The 27288-nt window shown below is 37.9% G+C and overlaps 1 protein-coding gene across 2 annotated transcripts in view; it reads right to left on the reverse strand.

Moving 5' to 3' along the window:
- Positions 1 to 27288, reverse strand: part of PLOD2 (procollagen-lysine,2-oxoglutarate 5-dioxygenase 2) — a 214495-nt gene that overhangs the window by 7381 nt on the left and 179826 nt on the right. Inside the window, exons 10-18 of one of the 2 annotated variants that reach the window (XM_077488240.1) lie at positions 25993 to 26114; positions 22215 to 22319; positions 18650 to 18775; positions 16215 to 16356; positions 15112 to 15174; positions 6593 to 6706; positions 3478 to 3543; positions 2539 to 2643; positions 125 to 271 (exon numbers count right to left, since the gene is read on the reverse strand). In XM_077488240.1, the coding sequence (XP_077344366.1) occupies positions 125 to 271; positions 2539 to 2643; positions 3478 to 3543; positions 6593 to 6706; positions 15112 to 15174; positions 16215 to 16356; positions 18650 to 18775; positions 22215 to 22319; positions 25993 to 26114 (990 nt within the window). The remainder of the gene's footprint in view (positions 1 to 124; positions 272 to 2538; positions 2644 to 3477; positions 3544 to 6592; positions 6707 to 15111; positions 15175 to 16214; positions 16357 to 18649; positions 18776 to 22214; positions 22320 to 25992; positions 26115 to 27288) is intronic. The other variant, XM_077488241.1, reaches the window with a different exon arrangement.

The raw sequence follows: 27288 nt of genomic DNA on the forward strand, positions 1-27288 counted from the left end.
GGTAACAGGAGCCACAGAAAAGCTATAGGATATACATAAGACTAGTATTAACAGGCCGTTACAAGTAAACACCAAAGTTAGCGTACTATCAAGTATCAGACCAGACATTAAAAAGGAGACTTACTTTTGTGTAGTAGCCAGCAAACACTTTGAGAGTTACTGGAGCAATATATTCTCTAATAAAGTGGAGCCATTCATTGTCCATTCCAATTTGACTCATGTGAATATCATCTGTTGGAACATTCTCATACCCTCCAGCAATTCGTGTGTCCTAATTACAAGGAAAAATAGAGGTGGTTTAAAAAAATAGCTATGGAATGTTATTTAAAAGATTATGTTCTGAAAAATCCTGCATCATTTTATCCTTTGATGAAATCTTGGTTCTGCATGCTTCGGAAGACATGCTATGGCCATGGATACTCCCACCACAGGATGTGCAGTAGAAAAATAGTTGATTGTTAAGGGTGTTTTTGAGTGGATAAGTTATTTTGAGGTTATTACACTGATTCAGTATATTAGTGGTTAAGGGCTCACTTTAGGTGTTAAGAGTTTGGGTTACAAGGAATTAAAGCTGCCCTGTCGCTTTACAAACCTTTTTAAAATCAAACCATACCTGTAAAAGTATACTGTACATATTTCATACAAAGTCCACAAGAAAACGAACACTAGGTACCCTGCAACTTTCACTGGTTCTTTTTACTATAATATTACTCTCTGCTTCAGTAATGTGAAGATCAGTAGGAGGAACCAATGAGAGCTGCATACAAGTGAGGACATCAACACCATTCATAGTGCCAGTTCCCTATCTAACTTTACATAAAGCTTTTTCAAGAGTGCTCAGTAGGAGGGGGTGATGGAGAGGCGTCTAATTTTATAGGTATAGTTTAGAACAGCAGTCCCCAAACTGCAGCATTTTGCTTCCCCTTATCCATCCCCTTGGGGCATTATTCCTCAAACCAACACCAGCAATTGGAGATTATTCCTCCCACTGACACCAAAAATAGGGGATTAGCCCTTCCACTGACATCAATGATGGGGCATGATTAATCGCACGGATACCAACAATGGGGCACCATTCCTCTCCACTGATTCTAATGTAGCGCCGGTACTCCTAATGAGTAGGTGATATGTTCGTAAATTTAGTTTTTGCCCAAAACTATAGTTACGTTTTGAGGTTAATTGTGCTAAATTGTGCTTTGGCATCAGTTTGGCTGGGCTGTATGAAGGTTCTGCCTGATAATAGGTGGGACTTGCACCTGTGAGAGGCCTTAGAACACAGTCTGGTTGGACGAATTAGGTACCAATCTCTCTTTTGGAGCCAATCAGTGGGAGTTTGCATTGCTGTGTATTCTGGGAGAGGGTACTTAAGGTGCTGAAGTCACGTGGTTCTGGGTTCCGGTCCAGAAGTTATTGCGGACACTGTGGTCCTGGTCCTCCTGACCAGCCCCCAGGGGCCCTCATGGCCTGGGGTGCGGATCCATCCGTTTCCGAGCCTCGAACTGGTTAGTCTGGTGACTGGAGGGAAGATTCTAAGGTGTTCCGGTGCAGTCTCAGGTTTGGAGAGGCCCAGCAACTCTACATGCAACCAGGGGAAGACTCTTCAGTAAGAGAGTCACGCACAAGGCTAGCTTGCTCAGTAAGAGCCTGGAAGCTGAGCTGCCATGGACATTGATTGAATCCACATTTATTTCTGGCTGAAAGATTCTGGTACAGTAAGAAAAGTTGCTACTTCTACTTTCAATCAAGTCTGCGTGAGAGACTTTGCAAAGCTAGAATTACCTGTTGGCTGCTAAGTCCAAGCTCAAGGATTTATCCAACAGTTAAAGAGTCCGGTTGCGAGTTGCTATTCCCTGGATTATGTACAGAGAGAGACTTATTGAAGTCGGCAGTTCTGAGCACCTGAGCTAAACTTTACCCTGATACCCTCTATTCCCAACTTAGAGACTGGGTTTGTTCAACTGTTTCATGCAAAATAAAAATCCTAACAAGGAATTCAAGTTTCGGTTTCTACAATCACTGGGTTATCAACCCTGGGAACCCCTAGACAAGGACAACGAGTACGAGCTGGTGGAGGTAATGGGTAAGCCCAGAAAAATTCAGCCGCTCCTTCGGGGGTAAGTGCTACACTAACAAAGGGTCACTATTCATCCCGCCAATACCATTGATTGGCACTATAAATAACCACAGTTGTCATGTTATTTTTTTACTCCCACTGGCCACAAAGTCTGAGGCAATATTTACTCCCACTGACACTAGGGCATTTCTACTCCCACTGGCCACAGTCCAGCCTACTAAAGCCTGAAGGACAGTAAATTGGTCCTTTGTTTAGAAAGTAAAAAAATCCCCGGTTCAGAGGCTACACAACATGTGAAGGATTTAGGCAGTGCAGTATCTGTTGGGGGTAGGTTGTTGAACAGATGTTATTTCATCAAAAACTCTGCATGCATATTCTCTATGTTTGAAGCCATAGTCCAAATCCACCTGCACCAAAAAAATGTTTTGCTGATCACTGTTGCTTTAGGCAATACTGCTACTTACTGTACTTTTTGAACCAGACCATTGGCCATAATGCTCCATCTCCTCTACAATTTCATCACATGCTTCCTCAGTAAACACAGGAAACCAAAACACATCTGGACAGGGCTGCATCAAATAAAAAAAAATACACTTCATGTTTACACCATATATTTTAGTATTCATGATACAGCTCTAGTTTTTTTACTCATGTTTTAGTACTGGACTAAAAATGAAAGTGGGAAAAGTCATTTTGTTTTTACATTTGTGGAAAATCTATATATCTACTTGCTTTTTCAGGGTAAAGTTTAGTATATTTAAAACCTTAGATTTTACAGATTGTTAATTTAATTTGATATTTTCAGTGTCTTGCATAATGTTATGACATAACCTATTTCCTAGGCCAGGTATGTATTCGGCCTAAAAAAAAAAAAAAAAAAAAAAATTATATATATATATATATATATATATATATATATATATATATATATATATATATATATATATATATATATATATATATATTTTTTTTTTTAATTTATTTATTTTTTTTATTAAAAAGATATCTGTAGTTCTGATCAGGTCTCAATTCACTCATTTCTGTCACACTGCAAAGCCAACATGGAAAAACTGATATTTTATATTTGCAGCCTCACAGCTTCCTGTGTCACATGCCTGGTCAATAGATTATAAAAGAGCATTATGCTATTCTTGTACACTCTCTCTCCCTTGTAAATCTTCTGAACACCTTGCCTCTATCTCCTAGTGCCTGAAAACAGACTGACAACACTGCAATGAAAGAGCATGAATGGCTTAACATAAATAACCTACCACTTTCAAGTACTATAAATGTAGGTCTCAGGCAGAATTGTAAATGACATTTAATCAGTTTTTAGAAATTAGTTTTGTGTAACTTTTTTTTATATGGAGTTCCAATTACTCTCGGTCTATATATTTTCTTACCTGTTCAACAATATTTTCTGTAAAAATTTTCGAGTAGTTAGCATTTATATATTTTAGCTTCCAATCCTGTTAAAAAAAAAAAAAAAAAAAAAAAGTTCTCAGATAAAGTAGGTAGCCCAAGTCATTTAACCTGCATTTCCACCCATTTGACACCAACTTGATATTTGGTATAAAAATAAATAAATAAAATATATATTTGTTAATACAATATTTAAAAAAAAAAATTGCTGCTAAACTTTTTACTTGCTTACCCCTACTATATATGGGGCTGGGGAGTTTGGGTTACCATAATTAACCCTGTCTGTACCGTGCTGGCAGATATCTCTATCATTTGTAAACTAGATGTGCATTCAGTTTGTCCTAGCAAGGCTTAAAAGGCATGGGTAGTACATTGTAAGTAAATGCAATTGTCCCACAGTCTGGCCCTTAAAGTGACACGAACAATACCCTTATACTCATTAATAGCTCTGTAATCTACTTTGCATCAAATTGTTTCTTAACAGCTTGCCGACCGGCTCACGCCAACGTCAGCAGGATGGCATGGCTGGGCAAAACAGTGTATGTGTACGTTGTTCCTTTTAAGAGCCGCCTGGGACCTGATGCGCATGGACGGCAAGTGCGATCCCTGCCGGCCACCCATGATCTCAGGTTTGAGAGACCACTTGGGGATTTGTGTGTGTAAACACAAAAATCCCTGTTCCAACAAAGGAGACAAAGGAGACAAATCGTTTGTTCCTACTAAGTAGGAACAAAGATTTGTCTTCTCCCCCAGTCAGTCCTATCCGCATACAGTTAGAACACACAATTAATTCCTTGATCGCCCCCTAGTGTTAAACCCCTTTCCTACCAGGGACATTTACACAGTAATCAGTGCATATTTTATAGCTCTGAACCCTGTATAAAGGTCAATGGTCCCAAAAATGTGTCAAAAGGGTCTGCCACAATGTCGCAGTACCACTAAAAATTGCAGATCACTGCCATTAGATTAAAAAATAAATAAAAAACGCCATGAATCTTTCCCATAGTTTGTAGACGCTGAGACGTTTGTGCAAACCAACGCTTATTGCAATTTTTTTTTACAAAAAGAATATATAAAAGAATACATTTTGGCCTAAACTGATGAAGAAATCAGTTTTTTAAAAACATTTATGGGGATATTATAGCAAAAAGTAAAAAATATTGTTATTTTTCAAAATTGTTACTCTTTTTGTTTATAGCACAAAAAATTGATCATGTACCACCAAAAGAAAGCTCTATTTGTGGGAAAAAAATAATTTTGTTTGGGTACAGCATTGCATGACCGTGCAATTGTCAGTTAAAACGACACAGTGCCAAATTGTAAAAAGTGCTCTGGTCTGCAAGGGGGTAAAATCTTCCAGGGCTGAAGTGGTTAAAGTGGTTGTAAACTAAAAAAAAAAAAAAAAACCCCAAAAAATAACCTCGTACACCAATATGACCAGTGGCATGCCTCCCGGAGTTATTTTCGGGTTCGCAGGTTCCGGCACTGTGATTGGCTGGAGCCGTGGTGACGTCACAGGAGCTGCCGATTATGGAACAGTTACTGGAGAAGTGGCATGAGCGAGACGTTTCTTCAGTGCAAATGTGCCAATGCCGTCGGCACATATGGATATCTCCTAAACGATACAAGTTTAGGAGATATTCACGGTACCTACAGGTAAGCCTTATTATAGGCTTACCTGTAGGTAAAAGTGGCAGTACAGGGTTTACAACCACTTTAGTGTGTTCTTGTGCCTTCTTGTAACATCTGTGAGCACCATTCACACACTTCTCTCCTCATTTGGCTCACTGGGTGTGATTGACAGTTGGGGGAACCAACGGCTCCTGCTGTTGTCTCAGCCAATGAGGAGGAAGAGACCCAGGAGAGCTGCTCTTCACACATCTCTGGATTGAGAGGGGGTTAAGGTAAGTATTAGGGGTTGGCTAAGGTGGGGTTCTGCACTAGGTTTTTATCCTTTGTGCAAAGAGTACATGAAGTTAAAAAAAATGAGGCATTTGAACACTTTAATATATACTTGAACACATTTTATTTACACCAGGGTTTAGTATCGCTTGAATTTGATTGCACATTTAGTTTTCCAATGCACAACAGATGCTTCCTGTCCTATGTATAACCCTGTTGCAAAGAGACAACTAGAAAGGTAAAAACTTTTTTTTGTCATTTTAGGTATACTGTGTGAATGGGATTACATAAACATAGTGGGATTGCTCAAATTTGACTGTAAAAAAGTGGAAAAGCACTTTAAAATGAACAGCTGTTAAAATCTCTAAATGCAATTGATTGTCGGACATTCGGGATTCATGCACCAATCAATGTTTATGGACAAATACAGAAATAGTTTCTATTGAATCACTGGTTTTATTATTATTTGCTTCACAAATGCCTTTCCCCACAGAAGGGGAGGCATTAGTATGTAGCTAGTTGAAACACTAACAGGTTGCATTCAGAGAAAAAAATTCTAAACTACATTGGCAAATTTTAAGTGGATGCTGCATAAAAAAATACCCTCTTTTCACCAAACATTGCATTTGCAACACTGAGATTTAAATTGCTAAAGTAGTTTAGCCTTTACAAATCCAAAACGGGTATAAAAGCACTCGCACTCCATTGAAAGATTGACTGGGATCCATTGAAACATTGTCAATAAAATGTTGTTGCTTTGATTTATCACTTTTGCAAAACCCATGATATACCAGTATACCATGATATACCAGTTTTGGATTTGTATAAAATTTCTTTGTGGGGAGCATCCAGGCATTACCTCCGTGTGGTGACTACCCTTGTGTAATTAGCACCTTTCTAAAGGCTAAACTACCAACTATAGTTACATAAATAAAAATCCCATTGTAAAAAATACCTTTGCAGTGTTATATATAAACAAAAGATAGCCTGCCATTACATACAGGCATTATACCAAAAACTTGTGATAACATATAAAGTGCAACACCAAAGTGATTCATAAATGGTGAATAATATGAAATATGAACACACACACACACTTCTAAATAATAACCATTTTAAATTCATTCTTTTTTACATCCATAAATCATGCACATACCTGCTTAGAAAAAAAAATAAACTTTCTTGGATACATACCACAGGATTTTCAAATATTTGCCAAAGGTCATTGTTATAGTGGGAAATATTGTAGTTAGCTGTAGAAATGAGTCTTCCAAATTCATGACGATTTGTAATGTACATAAAAACACCCTATGATAATTAATGACAAACATTAGTTAGAGTTCCTAGCCATGCAGAAAAATGTAAAAAAAAATTAAATTAAAATTTTTTTTAGAAAATCATACCATTGGGGAAAAAAAAAAAGTTGCAATGTCAAAGACGCCAAAAATTACCCTTTTGACCCTTTTATGTAAATTTCAATAGATAAAAAAGCTTTCATGTGAACAGGTTCCAACTTGCTTTATTCAATGTTCCTCTCCAGTTAAAATGATTAATAAGAAAGCCTTCACTTAAGGAAAGTTTAGTCAACTTAATTTTACAGTTATAAAGCAGAGTAGAGGCACAAAATGTTTAAAATTACACATTAAAGGGGTTGCTTCGTTGAGCCAAGCATAAGGTATTAAAGTGTACATCTATGCAAAATACAAAAAAAAAAAAAAAGTACGAGTACATCAAAAAAATAAATACATTTGATCCTGGCAGCAATCCAGTGGGCTAGTGGGCTCCTAACTTCCTGTTTGATCTGACAACTCTGGCTCTGTTGCACTGAAATCCAAAGCAGTGTTGTCAGCCCTGCTGGAGATCTCCTCTGTTGGACTACAGAACACCTCCCCTTATGGTATGGGGGTTGAGATGCTAGGAATTGCAGTGCAACAGACACACTACTTTGTCAACTTACAAAGGAATTCAGGAGCTCACTTGATTTCTGGCAATCAGAAAGTATTTTTCTACTGCATTTTATCCTTAGAGGCAGGAAAAAAAATCCTTCTCATTTGCATTTCTGATTGGCGCATGGAGGCAGAAAAAAAAAATGTAAAAAAAAACTCTCCTAAACGCCTCTAAACTTTGTACAAAAAATGCTCTATATGAGTGTTTTTACTCCAAAGAGAACAGGCTCCATGCACACTGGGCTTAAAAAAGTCTAACAGTGAAGCTCTGAGTTTACCCACTACAAGGTGTGCATCCACTTATTTCCCCTGGTGGGCTCTTAAAGAAGTGCAGATTGCCTGACAAAGAAACATGCATGCTTCGAATTCACACACCACCCACTCTACCCTTAACACGGAAGTGACACCAGCGGCTCTGAGTGTACCCTAGTCCCAGGAAGCGTTGTGAGATACCAGAGCAGCCGGAACCAATGGCAACCCCACCCCTCATCGCAGCCTGTCCTGCCCAGTAGTGGATGAACCCAGTATATCACTACAAGCGTCATTATCTTTGTGATCTTGAGTTTTGTCATTTATCCTTGAAATAAAATGTAATAACATTGCTGCACTTAGATGGTGCTGCTCTCTTTCTTTACTGGATTCCTACAGAGTCCCTTCAAAGCTCTTACCAGAGCCTGCAGCTGTCTAAAGTCAGCACCTCCCCCAGAGACTATTCCTTTTTTGAACTTTCATTTTATGAACTTTTAGAGACTTTGATTGCCCATGCGCTTCCCATATGGCTAACAGTGCACTCATGAGTGTGTTTGTTCTCTTAAAGAAGTATAGCCAAAGCTTTTTTGACTGTACTTCTATGTATTACAGGAGTTCATTGTGCATTCCAGTGACCATTTTTCAGCCGTCAGCGGGCCAAAGCCAGCTGTCGGTTGATTTCAGAGTCAGCCCAGGCTCTGAAAAGAACCTGACCATGTGGTTGGGAACCAGCAGCTGTCTCAGTCTCTCAGTGAGCTTCTGAGAGCCAGAGGCAGCCGATCACACTCATGTCACAGCCCAGCATTTCAGTGAGCACTTGAGGGGTAGAGAAAAGAGCGTTGACTGACAGTCACCGCTCTATGCTCAGAGCCGAGGGGAGAAATGAACGATTAGTGGTGTCTCATCACTCAGTTTTCAGGGCAGAGCTTGTGGGGGGACAGATGCAGCACCAGATCGATACTGCATCCCCCTAGGCAAGTATAAGGTTTGCTTGTTTTTGTATAAGCCCATAGTTCTCTTTTAGGAAGTACCCCAATCCTACATGGCTTGAAGCATTTCTAAAGGGAAAAAAACACCAAGAAATGTGCATGTATTGCAGAGATGTACTGATTTTTTTTTCTTTTTTATTTGCCCAGATATACACTTTAACGTTTTGTGAATGGTCAGTGTCTAATTTGTAAGCAGGAAGCACAAATGAAGAATGGAAAATACCGCGCTAAGTGAATGATATATAAAATAAAATTATAAATAAATGTGAATGAAAAGCAGCGGCAATAAGTGAGATATACACAGATACAAAATTAGAAAAGGTGGGAGAGTCGTGCAAACCAAGGATGCAAATTAATACATACATGGTTCCCCAGGATGACGCTAGCTTGTGATGAAAACTCACGTCTGGAGGAGTGGCATGTTGGCATCATCGTGTTGTGTTGAGAGGACAGGTGTTCGCTAGCCGGTCGGCTTTTTAAACTGGATGCTATATTTTATGCTTCTTGTGCAAGTGCAACCTTTATTTTTAATAAAACCTGTGTATTTTGATTTAATATGATGAGAGATTCTTTCCTTTTTGGGTAAACTTGCATGGCCTATGTCCATGGTGACTGGATCACTGTGTCTCCCTAGTTCAATTGGCGGGTGCCCTGCCCATCTAATGCAAGGAAACTATTTCTGAGCTGATATCTTAACACCCCCTGGATAAAGGCACTGGCTGGGTTGTAGCTTGCCTTCTGAAAAAAGCACGCACTCTATGTGGTGGAGGTTCATGAGTCTGTAGTGGTGCTTGGAAGCAATTTCAAGTTTTTGAATCATTTAAGTTATGCACATTCACTTGTGGTTGATGGACTGATTTTTTAAATATAATATATGTGTGTGTGTGTGTGTGTGTGTGTGTGTGTGTGTGTGTGTGTGTGTGTGTGTGTGTGTGTGTGTGTGTGTGTGTGTGTGTGTGTATGTATGTGTGTGTGTGTGTATGTATGTGTGTATGTATGTGTGTGTGTGTATGTATGTGTGTATGAATGGATGAATGAATTTGCATCCTTGGTTAGCGCGGCTCTCCCCCTTTTTCTAAGCACAAAAGAAGACCTGCAAACATTTCTCATTTCCTTTCCTCATACAGAACTGCACTAACTGCAAAAGTAATTTACAACCAAAAAATAATACACAGCTCAACCTACTATTGATACTTTATGGACAGTGATTTTTAGGTTTAAACTTGCACAACCCCTTTAATATGGTCACCTATATTAAATCAGCAGAAGGTAAATGTATTAGCAAATATTTTTTTTCCCAGACCAACAGTTACTCACGTTTATTTTAGGTTATTCACAATTAGTTTAGATTAATAATAATTCAAAATAGGTACTTTCCATTTTGTGGTCTGGGAAAAAAATCTGAGTAAGTACGGAGATGGCTAGGACTATATAGCAGATGTATCGTGTGAATTTTATCAGCAGTTCCACACAATATAGTCATGGTACAAGGAGATAACCGAGTGCTAAACAAAGTTTATTTCTGTCTTTCCTTTTACAGTATAAAGATAAGATTCTTAGGCTCAGTTAACACCATGGCATTCCGGATCTCTGGCGAAATTGCCACGATTCTGGCCGAAATTCTGAATCCGCACAAAATGCAAGACAAGTTTGCGATCCCCCTTTCTTTCAACTTCACCCAAATTGCATCACCATTTTGCCATCTGACTAATCGTATTAAAACCGTGCAAACAGAATTGAGGGGTGCCTGTCGCCCCCAAAATAATTTCCAGAACTTGTTTTGGGCGACAGGTGTCCCTTGATTCTGTTTGCTTGATTTTACAATGAATTGTTGGTGACAATCACAGCATGATCGTGCCGTGATCTGGGTGCCATTGAAAAAACTAACAGGGATCGCAAGCGTGTCCCGCGTTTTGCAGATTTTCGCAATCAAGGGGATTCCGCCCTCAATCCAAAATGTCATGGTGTGAACTGAGCCTTATAACCAATAAATTAGCAAATGTCAAACCAAAAAGTAAAAAAAGTAGCCAAAAAGTGGCAGCAAAAATAAATGGCTTGCAAGGTTCAGTTTGGTGAAATATGGCAACCTTCACAAATAGGGGGGGGGGGCTGCTTATTTGAATTTGAAGTTTGCAACATAACTTTGAAGTTCTGAGTTCAAGCAAATGCTAAATAAGACCTGTATGATAATAATTAGTCGAAGACAAAAAAATGATGTTTAGCCTGTTTTTGGGACCAGGAACACTTCAACCCAATTTAATACTGGTTTGAGAAACACCTATAGTTAAGCAAAGATGTGTAGCCAGAAGTGTAGCATGAATAACCATGGTGTAAGCTTTGTGATGCTGTGGGTGCCACAACTTGAGTGTGAGCCAGTTGCTTAATCTTTGTTTATGAACCTAATGAGTTAGCCAGGCAGGTATTTGTTTATCTTAAGTTGTCCATGTACCTTTAGTTTTGATGACTCGACATCAAGAGAACATATACTTAAGTTAGGAATTTTGATATGATCAGCTATAATGTGCTGGCAGTAATAGGACAAATATAAGCAAACACTGACATCATCATCATACATGTAGGGGTGACAGGAGGCACTGAAAGAGCTATGTTTTTCCAGTGTAAACTGCAGGACTGAACAGTCAGTATGACTGTCTGGTCCAGCACTGCATGCATTTAGAAATAAAAAAACATTACCTCTTTCCTCAAATCATAACGGTTATTAACTATTGTTCTGTGTAAAGTGTAAAAAAACTAATTTCAAAACATTTGTCCCTTATTGATCCCAAAGTATTTTTTTTTTTTCTTTTGACCTTTTGTCTGTTTTTTGGACCCTTTTATTCCCCTTTCCTATTTTTGCAGATATTTTTTTTTAATCAGAAGTATATAAACTTTTTAAATACGAATTAGTCTGTTTTGTAGTACTGAATTATAAATTGCAGAAACAAATTCTAGTGGCTTTATAAAAAAGGAGAAGATGCAGCATACAAGTTGCAAATTTGCCAAGCTAAAAATATTACATTAAATTAAAAAGAAAACACTTTATTTACAAAATGGAAGTGGAAAAAAATTGTTTTAATTATGTTAATGGAAATCTGTATTCTCTATCTTTTTCTGTTATTCATAGAGCAAAAAGGTAGCTACCTGAGGACGAGTGGACAACAGCCCTAATATTTGGACCCAGTACTGGTTCCACCACTGTAGTTGTGGATTTGCAAGCTCCATCCATCTCAGCTTGGAGGATGGGAGAACACTTTGAAATCTTTGCCTTAGGTGACACGGGAACGTCACTGTACAACACTGTAGCACTGAATACTATGATCCTGTTTGCTATCTGCTTGGAAAGCAAATTCCAACAGGATTCATTAGAATATGAAACTGTCCAAATTAGATATAACATATGCAGAATATTATTGGTTTGCATAGAGACACTTTCAATTTAGACTCAAAAATAAGTGACGGTATCGGATTTATGATATACTATACTAGCAAATGATGAAGCAGCCAGCACAATGTGTTTGATTAGCAAATACAAATACATGAAGTCTATATGCAACGCTAAAACAAATAAAAAGGCAGTCCCATAAGAGTTTAGTGAAAAGAAGAGATAAGACCCCAGCACCTGATTGCAGCACACGCACACCACACCACAGTGTAAATTCAATCTCCTTACCAGAAGAAGAGATAAAACAGACGTATAACCAGGATCTATATACCCCGTTTTTCCCCAAAAATAAGACCAAGCATGATTGTCAGTTATGGCTGCAACATAAGCTCTACGCCCCCCCCCCCCCCCCCCCAAATAAGCCCTAGTTAAAGTCCTTGTAGATCTTATTTTCAGGGTAGGGCTTATATTGCAGCCATCACCGACTATCACGCTAGGTCTTATTTTCGGGGAAACAGGGTAGCAGTACCAGCATCAAGAACAAGGTTGATGGCATGCGCCAGTTTAAGGCAAAAAAAACAGTTGACAGATTAAGCATAGTGAACCGGAAAATTGGATTTCTTTGATTGGAGTCTTGTTTGGTGAAAAGCGATAAAGGCAAGTTTCTCCATCAGTGTTACCACAGTGTGGAGCCATCCACTTGGTGCTTGATGCTGGTTCTGCTATACAGATCCTGGTTATTTGCCTGTTTGTTCTATTCTTCTGGTAAGGAGACTGAATTTACACTGTGGTGTGGTGCAATCTCACACTGAAGCAGGTGTCTCATGTCTTCCTTTCACTAAACTCTTACAGACTTATTTGTTTTTCAGAATTGCATATGGACTTTTCATTTCAATTTAAACTATAAAAAAAATGTAAACAGACTCCAGGCCTTTTCTGAAACTTGTTGTCTACAAGTTTAAATTAGTATTTTTTGCTAGAAAATTACTTAGAACCCCCAAACTTTTTTTTTTTTTTTTTTAGTAGAGACCCTAGAGAATAAAATGGCAATCATTGCAATAGAGTGCCTTGAAAAAATATTTATACCATTTGAAACTTTCCACATTTTGTCATGTTACAATCAAAAACGTAAATTTATTTTATGGGGATTTTATGTGATAGACCAACACAAAATGGCACATACTGTAATTGTGAAGTGGAAGTAAAGTGATAAATGGTTTACAAGATTTTTTACAAAACAAATATCTGAAACGTGTGGCGTGCATTTGTATTCAGCTCCCTTTAATGTGGTTCCACTAGATTTTAGTAAGGGGTATCCTATCTCCTTGAGTAGTCACCTAATAAATAGCTTCCACCTGGGTGTAATTTAATCTCAGTATAAATACAGCTGTTCTGCGAAGCTCTCAGAGGTTTATTAGAGAACCTTAGTGAACAAACAGCATCTTGAAGACCAAGGAACACACCAGACAGGTTAGGGATACATTTATGAAGACTTTTAAAGCCTGGTTAGGCTATAAAAAAAAATCCCAAGCTTTGAACATATCACGGAGCACTGTTCTATTGATCATCTGACAATGGAAAGAGTATGTCACAATGGCAAACCTACTGAAGCATGGTTGTCTACCTAAACTGACAGGCTGGGCAAGGAGAGCATACATCAGAGAAGCAGCCATGGTAACCCTGGGAGGAGCTCAGGAGAAAGAATCTTTCCACAGGACAACTATAAGTCACACACTCCACAAATTTGGCCTTTAAGGAAGAGTGAGACATACCCAAAAAAAATGACAGCTGTCAGTGAAAAGTGGTTCTACAAAGTATTGATTCAGGGGCTGAATACAAATGCACGGCATACTTCGGAGATATTTGTAAAAAAAATTGAAAGCCATTTATTTTCCTTCCACTTCACAATTTTGTGCCACTTTTGTGTTGGTCCATCACAAAAAATCCCAATAAAATACATTTACGGGTTTGGATGCAACGTGACAAGCGGTCTTTCAAACCCAATTTTTGGGGAAAAAAAATACACACTAATAATGTTCACCATAATGTCGCAGTCACGATAAAAAAAATAAATAAAAAAATAGCTACCCCAATTATTTTGTATATATGTGAATGATGTTACCCGAGTAAATGGATACTGAACATGCCATGCTTTAAAATTGCTTATGCATGTGGAATGGCGACATTATACAGTATTTAAAAATCTCCATAGGCGACGATTTAAAAAAATTTACAGGTTCTCTTTAGAGTTACAAAAGGAGGTCTGGTACCAGAATTATTGCTCGCACTCCACCAATTGTGGCAATATCTCACATGTGTGGTTTCGACACGGTTTACATTTGTGGGCGCAACTTGCGTATGCGTTCATTTCTGTGCGCAAGCACAGAGGGATGGGGCACTTTAAGCAAAAAAAAAAATCTCATTTAAGTTACTTTATTTTTACAGTGTGCTTTTTTTTGGATCACATTTATTACTATTACAAGGAATGTAAACATCCCTTATAATAGAAATAAGGATGACGGGTCTGAGAACCAGAGGTGACATCAGACTTCGCTCTGATCCTCCAAGGGCATAGATACCAGTGGCGGCCATCTTGGCCTCACTCGACTTCCTGCCCAACAAAATGCTGCATCAGATCACTCCCAGGGTTTACTGAACCATTAGATAAGCCCGGAAATGAGCCATGCGACCACTTTTATCTGATGCAGAACCATCCACGGTAAAAAATTACACCGGGGTTATGGCAGCTGTTGCAGCCATAACAGTGGTATTAATCAAAATAATGACATATTTTTACCATGGGCCGGTTCGCAAGTGGCTAGACACTGCACACATCAACATACACTAATATGTGGTGGTGCATGCCACTCTATTGACTCAGAGTCTGGAGTCGATGTGTGCACGGTGCATTTCCGCAACATAATGTCATAAAACCAGCCTAAAGCTTCTATTCATATTAGAAAGAGTCATAAAAAAAAATATATAAATAAATCTTCGTACTCTTTTTATATATTTTTACTGTGCTTACTATAAACTATTTTAAATTTTTTCTGCCAATAATTGCTGCAAAGAGACCCATGAATAGTGTGTAGATCAAAAACAAAAGAACAGACCAGATCTAGAAGAAGAAATAAATATAAAAAAAACCTTAGGGGGTCTGAACATATGGAATGTTTCCGCAGATGGGGAGTCTTTCTGTCTTTGTAAACTCTAAAATGAAGAAGCATCAAGTAAGTTGACTTGTATATCCTCTTTTCCCTTAATTTTTTGCCTAGATTGACTGTGGAAACATGAAAACACAGATTCAAAAATAACAGCTTAGGATGGCGGCTGAAGAGCTGTATTGGAGCTGTATGGACAACATGCAGTTTAAAGCAAAGCTTATGTCTGACACATAACATGGCTTGCCATGCCTGCTGACCAACTTTTCAGGCCGATACTCCTTATAAAAAAAAATAATAAAAAAATAATGAAATGAGCAGTGAAGGAGGAAAGATAACTTTTTTGCTTAACCATGGGAGCTGCAAAGCATATCCAAGCCATTAGCAATGGTAGAAGTTATGGATACAAAGAGCTGATAGAAAGCATTTGCAGAAAGATGTGCAGGTAGCTACAAAATATAGAATGACTACATTTTGAAATACTTGCCAACTTTTGTTGTACATTTCAATAAAAAATTTAGAAGAAAAAAAAGAATTGGTGACTTTACAAACATTAATTCTGATCAGTAACCATAATATAAAATAAGGTTAGTGAATAATCAAAACAGAAATATTTGTCCAGAATTGTGCATACAGATGTAACTACCACAAACATGAATACATACAATAACAAAATACAAGTCTAAACTCAATCAAAAAGCCATATGTATTTTTTACTTCTATAAACATTAATAAAATATTTAGAGTTTAAACCTTGACATACTGTAAAATGGTCATCATTGTAGTTAGGAAGGAAGTGGGTTATATACTGTAGGTGTATAGGGCATCTGGTTTCTTATATTATTTTACTTTCCCAGTAGTATAAACAAAGATCCAGTTAGCTCATGATATGTTGGATGAGTATATAAAATTCCCGGCGGTGTATCATGCAGGTGCAGAAAACAGATGTTTGCACAACATTGGAGATAATTTAGCAGTAAACTTTAGTTGGCTCGTACTTTATAGAATAATGTGTAACATGAAAAACTAGGCAAACAATGTGTGTACAAATAGACAAAGCTTTGATACCAAACCTGAGGACAACCTTACCATTTCCCTGACATTTTTGCATAGTGCCATATCAGGATCCAACCTGTCCAAGGTAAAATGGTTTCTCTCTTTTAGCTCAGTCCTAAGAGTTTGTCCTTTGATTAGGTAGACGTTGGCCAGATATGGAATATTCCATACACCTCTGCGAGAAAATACAGTAAGAAATGTGTTAGATGATGGTGCCATTATTTTACTTTAGAAAGAGCAAATGAGCATTAGTGAGATCACGGGTATAATCCATAGAAAAGATTTTGTCAGGTGTTGCTATATACTACATTTGCAGTTTTTTTTTTTTTGTTGAAAAGCACCCAGACATGAAGGACCATAGTTACATAGTTGGTGAGGTTGAAAAAAGACACAAGTCCAACCTATGTGTATGATTATATGTCAGTATTATATGTCAATAAATCCATAAAATGATTTACAACATCAGCAAGCAGACCAGGTATTCAGAAAGATGCAAAGCCTACATTACAATTCTTGTCAAGTTTCTACAGTGTAGACCTAATGACAGGTTAATGGGTTGTACAATGGGGCTGGGTGCAATGGTGCTCTTAAATTACAGTAGGGGATACCAGTGGTGATGGTGAAGTAATTGTTAGAACATTTGGTACAAATGAAATGAACCAGTGTTTGGTAGGATTTGTCAATGGACAGGGGATGTTCAGCTAGTAAAGAGTGCAATAAATGCATGCAACCATTCATATTTTTTTTTTAGCGCCTCAATACTTGTTTTTTTGGTTTACAGGCTTTACACAGCCATTGCCCTTTACAAAATAAACGTGTTCTTGCCTGAAATATGCAACGACCAATATTGCCTAGCATCAAAGCAAGGTTTCAGTTTTTTTTTTTTTTTTTTTAGCACAGCGATACTGTAAATTGTTTACTATTGTCTCTCATAGATTTTACTCATTTTAAGTCTTCTCATCGCCAGGGCAGAAATCCACCCCAATATATGAATTATTCATAGCCACATTAATTTAATGAAACCAAACTTGGCCATGTGCAATAGAGCAAATTGCATTTTATTTACTGATAGCACTGGAGCCTCAGCCAGGCATTTGTTGCCAAGTCATGTGTATGCATTGCTGTCAACTAGAACCAATTTCCAGGGACAGTCCCTAATTTTACAGACAAAAACATACAGTAGTACAAATACTTGGTCTTACATATAAAAAAAAAAAAAAAAAAGTTAATGGCATTCCAATCCCAGCATTTAATGCTCAGGACTACTGCAAGCCAAGATATATGAATGAAGTGCTTTGGCTACTGCAGAGGAGAGGTACTCCCAACCACATATCAAGAAATGTTGTCTAACATTTATTAAATCCTTTGAAATCTAATTTGTGACCAGCTCTGTCCCTTATGTCACAAATAGCTGCATTATTAATTTACACATCTCCATTTATATGAAAACACTACTTCGAACGTGATTGCTATCCCTTGGCACCAGTCTCCAGCCATCTCCTAATCACCAATCCCAGAGGACGCGTATTACAAGGGAAACGCATTGGACAGGGTTAAGGCAGTGAGGTTATTATGTTTGGGCATGCCGGAGTGCCTTGCAGGCACCCTATGGTTTCATACTCTGCTTGTATTTTCCCATGTCCAAGTTTGATGAAGCTTTATTAAAATCAGATTTTGTACATATGGCACTATCAGATATCTCCTCTTTTTCATCTAATATACATCCTTGTTGGGGAGTGTTGGGGCTATGTGTTCTGGTCTCCACTCTGCCAAAGGTGGGGACAGAGCTGCTGAATCATCAGTCACTGACTGATGAGGAAGCCTGGTGGTTTTAGTCTTGGTTCCTTGACCCTGTGGCTTTTAAAGGGGACAGCACATTTTTATTTTAAAACCAGTCTCTAGACAGCCCATTATACAGTCTACCACCGTGTAATGATAGGATTTTATTGAGCCAGAGCCATGCTCTTCTGAGATGCTATGAGTATTTCCAGAAAATATTTAAAAAGCTGGAAATCATGACTAACAGGTATATGAAAGCAGTTTGTAATTTTACAAAATAAAGCTGTATTATTTTTTTCTCTAGGCTTTGTGAATCACTAAGTAACAAAGAGCTGTTTTGCACCACCCACTATAATTGCTGTGTAGTGTACCTAAAGGGAGCCCTATTCATAGCTGTCCAGACAGTTCACTGAAACCTAAGTTTTTCCCTTTTTAATGTAGTAGTTTTGTAGAGTCTGCATTGTTATAAATGCCCAGCATGTAGTACTACTTTATAGGAGTGATTGAAATACCAAAAAAACAGGATTTGGTAAACGTTGTTATTACAGGTACTATTCTAATCAAATTAACCATAAGGACCTTAGAGAAAAAAAAAAAAAAAAAAAAAAAAAGAGACAGCTATTGGGTTTATTCAGGTGGTAGAACAGCAAAAACATGCACAGATGCTAGTTTGGTATGAGGATACTTACACTCTAATGGCTTGAACAATATCTATATAATCTTCTGATCTTGCATAATACCCATCAGGGCTTAAGGCACCCCAAAAATTTGACCAGAGTTGGCCATGACGGGTCACCAGGGGTGCAACGATTTTTCTGGAGAAAGAAAGAACAGTAAAAGCTTGGTTATTCTGCTCTATTGTACTGTAGTTATGAAAAAGCCTTACAGTCACACTATAACTACCTCTACCACTTGCCAGGCTATGGGATCAGATAAAAGATCTAGTTTTATGAAAAAATAAACATCCATACTCACGCCTATTGGTTGGTGTGATGCTGCCACTATCCCACTTAGGCTCCAAGACCAAGAACTAAGCAATCACATGACTACTGATCGCTCAAGCATGTGGCGAGGTGGAGTCAACTGTCAGTCAGGGCAGCTGGGTAGATCCAGACAATATTGTCTGGATCCTTCCAAAGCCTGGAGCTGCTCTGCTCAGTTAGCTGATGGCAGGCAATATCTCACAACACAAGTATACCCACAACAGAAGTATAGCCAAAAAAGCTGTAATAGAGAGGAAAGACCCTTAGTGCCTCACAACCACGGATTCTTATGATGGTAATAAGAGACAACCTCAACCTGGGCTCCCACCAGGCCACATCCCCAATGTATTTTGCTCCACCCCCTGTAGCTTAGCCATGGGGATACAGCCAAAAAGCCTTGGCGAGACCTCTTGTTTACAATCTCATTACAAAAAGGAACCAACACACTATATGAACACGCTTAGGAAGAATAATAGATCGATCTCAGTGACAAACCAAAACTTGTTCAAACCAGCAGCATGCACTATTGCATTGCCACTGGTGTGTAATCTGAAGGCAGTGGTACTGATGAGCTGCAACGTTATCAGAACTTTATTGAAATGTTACAAATTGACATTCATGCAGTGGATTGCTGTACTTTGTTTTAATGCATACTATTGCAGCACAGTAGTGTGTGTCAAAATAGGGCCTTGTTTATGCATCAGGACCCAGTTGGACATGGCTGCCTAGAGCAGCCCAACACATCTGGTGTGAAGGGGCCCATAAAACTTCAGTTATACCACTAAATACATATAAACAAGCTATTAAACGGAAATAAACCTGCCAAACAATTTATATATCTATCTGTCATTCCACAGAATAGAAGAGAGCACCTTAGCCAGAAAATTGATAGAGGTTCTCAGAGCTGAAGTTTTTAGGAAATGAGGAAGGCTTCACTTTATTTCCCTGAAAATAATGATAATTTGATATTTTAATGTTTTACATTACAGCGAGTTTTTTTTTTTTTATGTTTTAGGGAAACATTTGAGGAACAAATCCATTTTTTCTTCCATACTGGGCCTATTCTGGCACGCCTCTCCTACATGTAAAGATCATCCTTTTTTGCTAAAAAGTTAATTTAGTAAGTTCCCTTCCTGTCTTTTGATTCATGCTTAATTTAGTAATCTTCTTTTAGCAGACACCCTGGGGAATAAAATGGCGGTCGTTGCAACGTTTTATGTTTGCGCAACAATTTTTCAAACTAAACAAAAACGGTTTATGAATTAAAAAATAACAAAACAGTAAAAAGTTAGCCCAATTTTTTTGTAAAATGTGAAAGATGATGTTACGCCAAGTAAATAGATACCCATCATGTCCACACTCATGGAATGGTGCCATACTGCGGTACTTAAAAATCTCCATAGCCGATGCTTTAATTTTTTTTACAGGTTATGGGTTTAGAGTTACAGAGGAGTTCTAGTGCTAGTTGTCGTTTCTCTCGCTCTAGCGCATGCAGCAATACCTCACATGTGTGGTTTGAAAGGCATTTACATATGTGGGCAGGACTTACGTGTGCATTCGCTTCTGTGCGCGAGCATTTTTACACTCTTAAAAAAAATTGCCCTCTTTATGAAGAGATATTGGGTCTATAAGACCCCACATCTCTCCCTCAGGCTGGAAAGCATGAGATCAAAATAAAAAATTAACAATCCCATGCTTTCCAGCTGCAATAGCGGCTTTGTGTATAACAGCTCATAACATCACGCCCGGGCCTCTGACGGTCATAGAGATGACTGGTGACGATCTGGTCACTGAAAATCTCTATGCCCATCATCCAGCAACGGCGGATTCTTTCTCCGGGTCCCCGATGGCATGGAGAAGCACCGGAGGGTGGCAGGAGGGGGGAGGGTTTGCCTGTAAGAACGATCAAGCGGCAAAACTGCAACTATGATCATTCTTATGGTGAATAGAATCACCGGCTCTAAAACATGATACCAGAATGATGTCTGTAGCTGCAGGCATCATTCAGATATCCCCACTGAAAATCAAAGCCGTCATAGGACATCCTCGAGCTGGAAGTGGTTAACGTATCATTTTTAAAATGGTTTTGTATCTGATGAGTCACTGGCATTGGTTTACTAAAGAAAAATAGGCTGTTCATATTGCAAGGGAAGTTTCAGTTTGAAAGGAAATCTTTCCCCCGAGCATTGTGAAAATGGTAAAACGTCACTTTTCAAAGAATACTTATGTGCTCATGTGGGAAAATTAAACAAAAAATAATTTTTGCTTGTACATGATTGGATGATGGATGTTAGCAGCTTTGGGGAAAATTCTCTTGAAATGTGATCAATCCATTTCCCTTTAGTAAACCAACACCACCAAGTTAAATTGTTCAAAATTCATCTTTTTGACAGTCCCCATCTAGACACACACACACACAAAGTAAAAAAACATTTAAACCGCATGTAGTATTACAGTACCCTTTGTCTTCTCTATACAGGATGTCCTGCTGGGTGTTGCCATCTTGGCTGATGAAGTCTGAAACCCCATAATCTTTACTTGGGTACAGTTATGGTACTTAAGGGAGCCAAGTGAGGTACAGAACATGTACACTAATCTCTTGGGTGGTAGTTTTAAGAAACATTAGGCCTGCCCTTACACAAAAGCATTCTAATGCAAAAATCACACTACATAAGGAACCAATATTCATTTTAGGCATCCTTTCCATGATTTATATACTGCTTTTCAAATGCCTCTCACTAGTTTGCTGAGCATTCTCAATTCATTATACGAAGAAGGGGATACAAAATACACCAGTATTTAAATATAACGCATGAACCGAGTTAAGGAAGGGATCTCCCAGGAGTTCCAGGAGGTGCTTTCTGCCAACCGGAAAGTATGAAAAGAAACCTTATGGCACCACTAACTTCAATAATTTATTGGTCTACTACACTTTAAAATATATATAATCATTGCTATCACCTTCTGTAAAAGGGTTGCAAAGAAATAATGCTTGCACTAAACTATGGTAGTTTTAATTACTGTATCCCTAAACTTAAAAGTTAACAAATTATTTTAGGATGATTGTAAGTTAGCCCACATTTCTTTCCCTGGATCACTTTACATGAACTGAAAGTTTATTTATTGTGCATTAAAAGAATGTTCATTAGGCAGCTGTTGAAAGATCTCTGCAAGACTTCACTGTAAAATGACAAGCACATGATTTCTTAGAAACCAGGCAATTAAAATTGCACTACTCAATACAATGTGTATATTGTAGTAACATACCAACCTGTTTTGTTCAATGAGTATTTTTAAAGTCTTTGGATTTGTCAAAACCACATCAGCATCGATGCTAAAGTAATAGTCGCATTGCTCATCCTGCCGGCAAATGTCCCTAAACAAGACAAGGAGATTGTGTTAAAGTAAAATTTAACAATTACAGATAAATACTGGACTTGAGATTCTGTGCCATTTTACAGCATGCCAATAAGTCATTGAATTCAACAGGTAACAACTGCACAGAAAAATATAAACTCTGTTTAGGGGTCTTTACAAACATGGCATTTTAAAATATTTTTAAAGCAAGAAATGTAAATGCTTTTTCTATGCTTGAATATAACCTTAAAATAAGGAATCCTGTCATGGAGAAACCAGAGGAAAAAAAAAAAAAAAAAAAGTAGATTTTTGCAGTAGTATGAATGTTAAATCAACAAACACTGGCATCTTAGTAGATGCTGGCAACTTGTTTAATTAACTACCTTATTATATGTCAGAAATTTCTCTGGTAATATCCAAAAAAGAATTTCTAGGTCCACCAGCCTTTACAAAATGATTTCAGGATTACTTAAATTTTCATTCCATTTTCATTATGATTAATGTAGCAGGATAACTGCAGGTGAAGTGAGATTCTTTGGCATAGGGCACGCATAGCTAGAACTTGGATGAGAGGGTCTCTGTTCTAGGATTTTAAAGAAATGTAAGAAGAACGTACATAACTGAACTTCAGTATAAACTACTGGCCACCCTCTATGCTTATAACTGGCCTTTGCAGCAAGGAGCACATAATAGGATGACGCATGTCAAAAAAAAAAAAAAAAAAAAAAAACACAAAGAAAATTCCCAGCTCAACTCACAAGCCAGCCTGCAACCAACGGAATTGTCCTGTCTCCTCCTGTTAGGACTGCAGATAATACTGGAGTGGCTCTGCAGCTTACCCATGTATTTGCAAATGTGTGCCAACTAAACCCGTTTTAAAGCAAATTGATAGACAGGAGAATTTAGAGTTGAAGGAATTATCTTTGGTTTTGTTTTACATACAGTAAATGAACGTACCAGCATTTTCTCAAAGGTAAAAAATAACCTTTAAGTGACCTAACCCTTTAAGATCAGATTTTTTTAGACTAAGTACAAGTGAAAATACATGGGATAATGGCACAGACTGTAGTACAAATAATGTGACACAAGTCCATAGAAAGTCCTTTGAGCCAATTAGCTCTGTGTGAGAAAACAGTCCACTGTAGCAGGGCAGCCTTGCAGGGGGAGTTGAAGAACACTCCAAACATGTAAAGAAAGAGAAAAGGCACCTCTGAGTAAAGACTGTAGTATTTAATAAACAAATAGCATTAAAAACTCACATTAGAGGGGTCCTGACCAGAAGGAATCTTTGGCTCAGGGTCTGGATCCCGCTCGAGCGCCAAAGATTCCTGCTGGTCAGGACATCAGCTCCACCTGGATTACAGAGACGTGGCTACTGCAGACATCCCAGACAGTGACTATGCGGTCTCTCATGGACTTCATAGTGCCTACTAACCGATACCTCTAATGTGAGTTCCTAATGCTATTTGTTTTTTTAAATAATACAGTCTTTATGTTTATGTTTTTCTCTTTCTTTAGAATAAGTAGAATGATTTCATTGAGTTTCCTTGACGGACATGAGTCACATTTAGAGTCCTTTCACACCACGCCGCCTAGGGAGTCAGTGGTAAAGCGACGCTATTTTTAGAGCCGTTTTACCGTCATTTTAGCGTCACTATTCAGCCACTAGTGAGGTGTGTGAAAGGGGTCTTAAGGGTGAATTTGCACATAGTGCATTGACAGGCCTTTTACTGCATTGTAAAAAACAACCGTCACCGCAAGTACACACAGAAAACAATTGTTTCCTGGGTGTTCTATTCACATTGCAACACAGTACAGAGCTGTGATAAAATGCAAACATGCTGCATTTTATCACAGTGCACTATACAGAATCGCATGGCTTTGCTGTACAGCAATAAGAATGAAGTGTACTTTTGTAGACTTGAAAATAAATCGCATATAAAAGAAAAGGAAAAAAAAAAAAAGGATCCATGTGCAATCCTCTGAATCAAACACAACTTCCTTATAACTGCAGAGAACAGACAGCTGGCAGAGAGGTAAAGCACTCTGGCAGACATTGGTTCCTGTGTAAATGTGCCCTTAATGTTTTCAATCACACTTTTTATAAGGAAGCTATATTGGTTTGGAGGGGGGCATTGTCCTATTTTTCTTTCAAAATCTGTTTTGTATCTTGGATAAGTCACTGTAATGGATCATTCAAATCCCAGCTTGGACTTTTCTTGGACTGAATTTCTTGAAAAAACAATAGGCATTACATGACAGAAAAAAAAAGGAGAACCTAGAAAATCTGAAAATGTATCTAAAGCTCCATCTACAAGCTCAAAAGTAGAACTTAAAATATTATCATGCAAGATTTAATTCATATGTACACATACACACATTAGATTATAAAAAAAATGTAGGCCTGCCCATAATAAAATTATTATGTACAAAACCACTACATGTTCCCTTTAATATTCAGAATAGCTCTACTGTCAATGTGCCACATTTTCTGTTGTACTGGGGCTTAAGATCACAAATGTAGATTCTTGGAAGGTTACAATCTTGCTGATAAATCTGCTGCTGACAAGCAATCTCTATCTAGTCTTTGAATGTGTTCTTTTTCCATCTTAAATAATAATACATATAATTGAACATTACGTGGAATTGCTGACTAAATAAATGGTACTGGAAAACTGCTGACAGTTTTGGGGAAGTGGAAAGAAGCTAAATTGTGGCAAGGATAGGTTTACTGACATGACGATATTATTTGCTAAAAGTCTAAGCACAACTTAAAGTTATTGTTGGAACGCATTAATATAAAGTCTCATTAAAGTTCATCCAAAATCTTTATAGAAAGCTTGATTTAGGTGCTATATTGAAGCACACATCAGTTGTTCATGAACCTTGAAAATGTTTTGGGAGGAGAATCTGGGAGATCCAACATGGCCATTGGTATTGCGATTCTCTTTCGGACATAAAACCCTAAATTTACACCCAGAGTATTTGCAAAACAAAGATTAACAGCAAACTCTGGCCAAAACTTTTAAACTGAAGTATATATTATAGTGAGGGGACAAGTTAGATCTGCTGTCAGGCTGTATTGCCATTTGTGTCCTTGTGGGATTGCTCTATCCTCACCTCATGTCCTTGTAACAAGGTATCATAAAAATATGAAGTGATAAGATTTCACTTTTTTTTTTTTAGCAGAGCAGATAAACAAAATCTGTCAGGTTTTTCGATTACTCTCTCTGTCTTCTTGTCTCAGGGACACCTGCATGCCATTTATTGTGCTGGTGTCAGTGGGACAGGAAATGTGGGGGGAAATCCCCAACAAGTGTACTGAACATAAAAAAAAAATAAAAAAAAATGACAATTATAACCATACTTTTGCCACCAAAAAGTAAGAATAATATTTTGGGTGGAATTGTGTTTTAATGACAGCACCCGGTTGAACGCACAACTCTAACAATAGCCTTGGTATAATTAAAAGTCAAGAGGTCATGTTGTTCATGTGTCTAACATCCAGCCATCAACTGTTTTGTTTCATAGAAAGCTGTCTTTCATATCACCCTTATAACAAATTAAATCTTTTGTTGATTTTCATTGTTCCAATAATGTCCACAAAAAAAAAAAAAAAAAAAAAAAACAATTAACTCATACATATAACAGAGCTAAATATTTATCCGCATGCATCTAAAAGGTGGCATTACATTCCCATGTTTCTTGCTTCTGCTTGTGTTATTTCTTCTTCGGGTCCAACTACTTTAAAAGTCTTAATGACTCCCTTGGCTTTTTCCCAAAACTTCTGGATATGTTTTTCATGATATACCTCCTGTAATGAAGGAAATGTACCTGAGAAAGTGATATTTTTAAGATGCAGAACTACATTACTGGAATAATTGGCTAACAGAGGATACAGACACATACTAATAAGAACACAAGCAAAAATACATAAGCAACTTTTTGGCCGTACAGTATAACACATTGTTTGGACTTTTATGTTGCTGTGTTTTTTGGCTGAACTCAATGGATATTTTTTTTTTTTTTCCCCCAACGGTTTTCTCACATTCTAACATTTGTGGCCAGCTTTATAGTAAAATTTACTTTGTGAACTAGTGATTGTAAACAGCTTTTTTGATTTTGTAACAAACTCCATGATCAATGCCTAAATAAAATGAAGTTCAAATGTGAATACATCAGAAGATTTAAATTCAGTATGAAGTCACAAAAAATGTATCAAATGCATATGGGAGCAAGGTGTTTTTTTCCCCATGGTACAGGGATGACTTGTAGTAAAATGTTGAGAAATGCTGGTATACAGAAGCTCCTAAATTAATATCCCCGTGGAAATAGATGCAATTAGAAGTTCAAAAGATTATAACTAGTACATTTCTTCCATCAAAAAGGTGCCCATTTGGATTATATGTAACAGTTTTATACAAAAACAGTGCTTGGCTTTCTTTAAAGTGGAAAAAAACTAACAGTAGTAGGCAGCTGAAAACACTGTCACTAAATGCCTCTTGCTGTGAAATATCTGACCTCATTTGCATAAGCATAGACATGCTCCCACTGACCACCACCCTGTGACGGGAGTCACATTGAACGGGGGGCCCGTGGAAACCAGAATCTCTTGGAGAGGTTGGGGAATCCTTGTTTCAGCTCCCAGGCCCCTTGTATGTCCAAGTTACCCCGTGTCTATTCGTGGGGCACAGGGTGACTCAGAAAGTGATGGACAACTACTTAATGGACACCGAGAATGTGGTTGATTACTTCAGATGGGACAGTAATATTTAACCACAATAACTCCCAGGAAATATATAAAGACTATTCCTGGTTTGTTTGATTTCAAAATATACATGTTCATTAAAAGAGCTGGTCACATTGATATCTTTAATGTAGGTGCCAAACAGTCTGCTACGGAGGTCTCCTGCTATAGTCTGCTGCCTACTAGGCTGAGGAGGGGGTAGGTCACTGCTTGTATTGTTAATTGTGATAATTGGGGTACC

This window comes from Lithobates pipiens, unplaced genomic scaffold, assembly GCF_037356315.1.
Source record: "Lithobates pipiens isolate NorthernLeopardFrog02 unplaced genomic scaffold, aLitPip1_a1.2 Scaffold_18, whole genome shotgun sequence".
NCBI classification, from domain to species: Eukaryota; Metazoa; Chordata; class Amphibia; order Anura; family Ranidae; genus Lithobates; species Lithobates pipiens.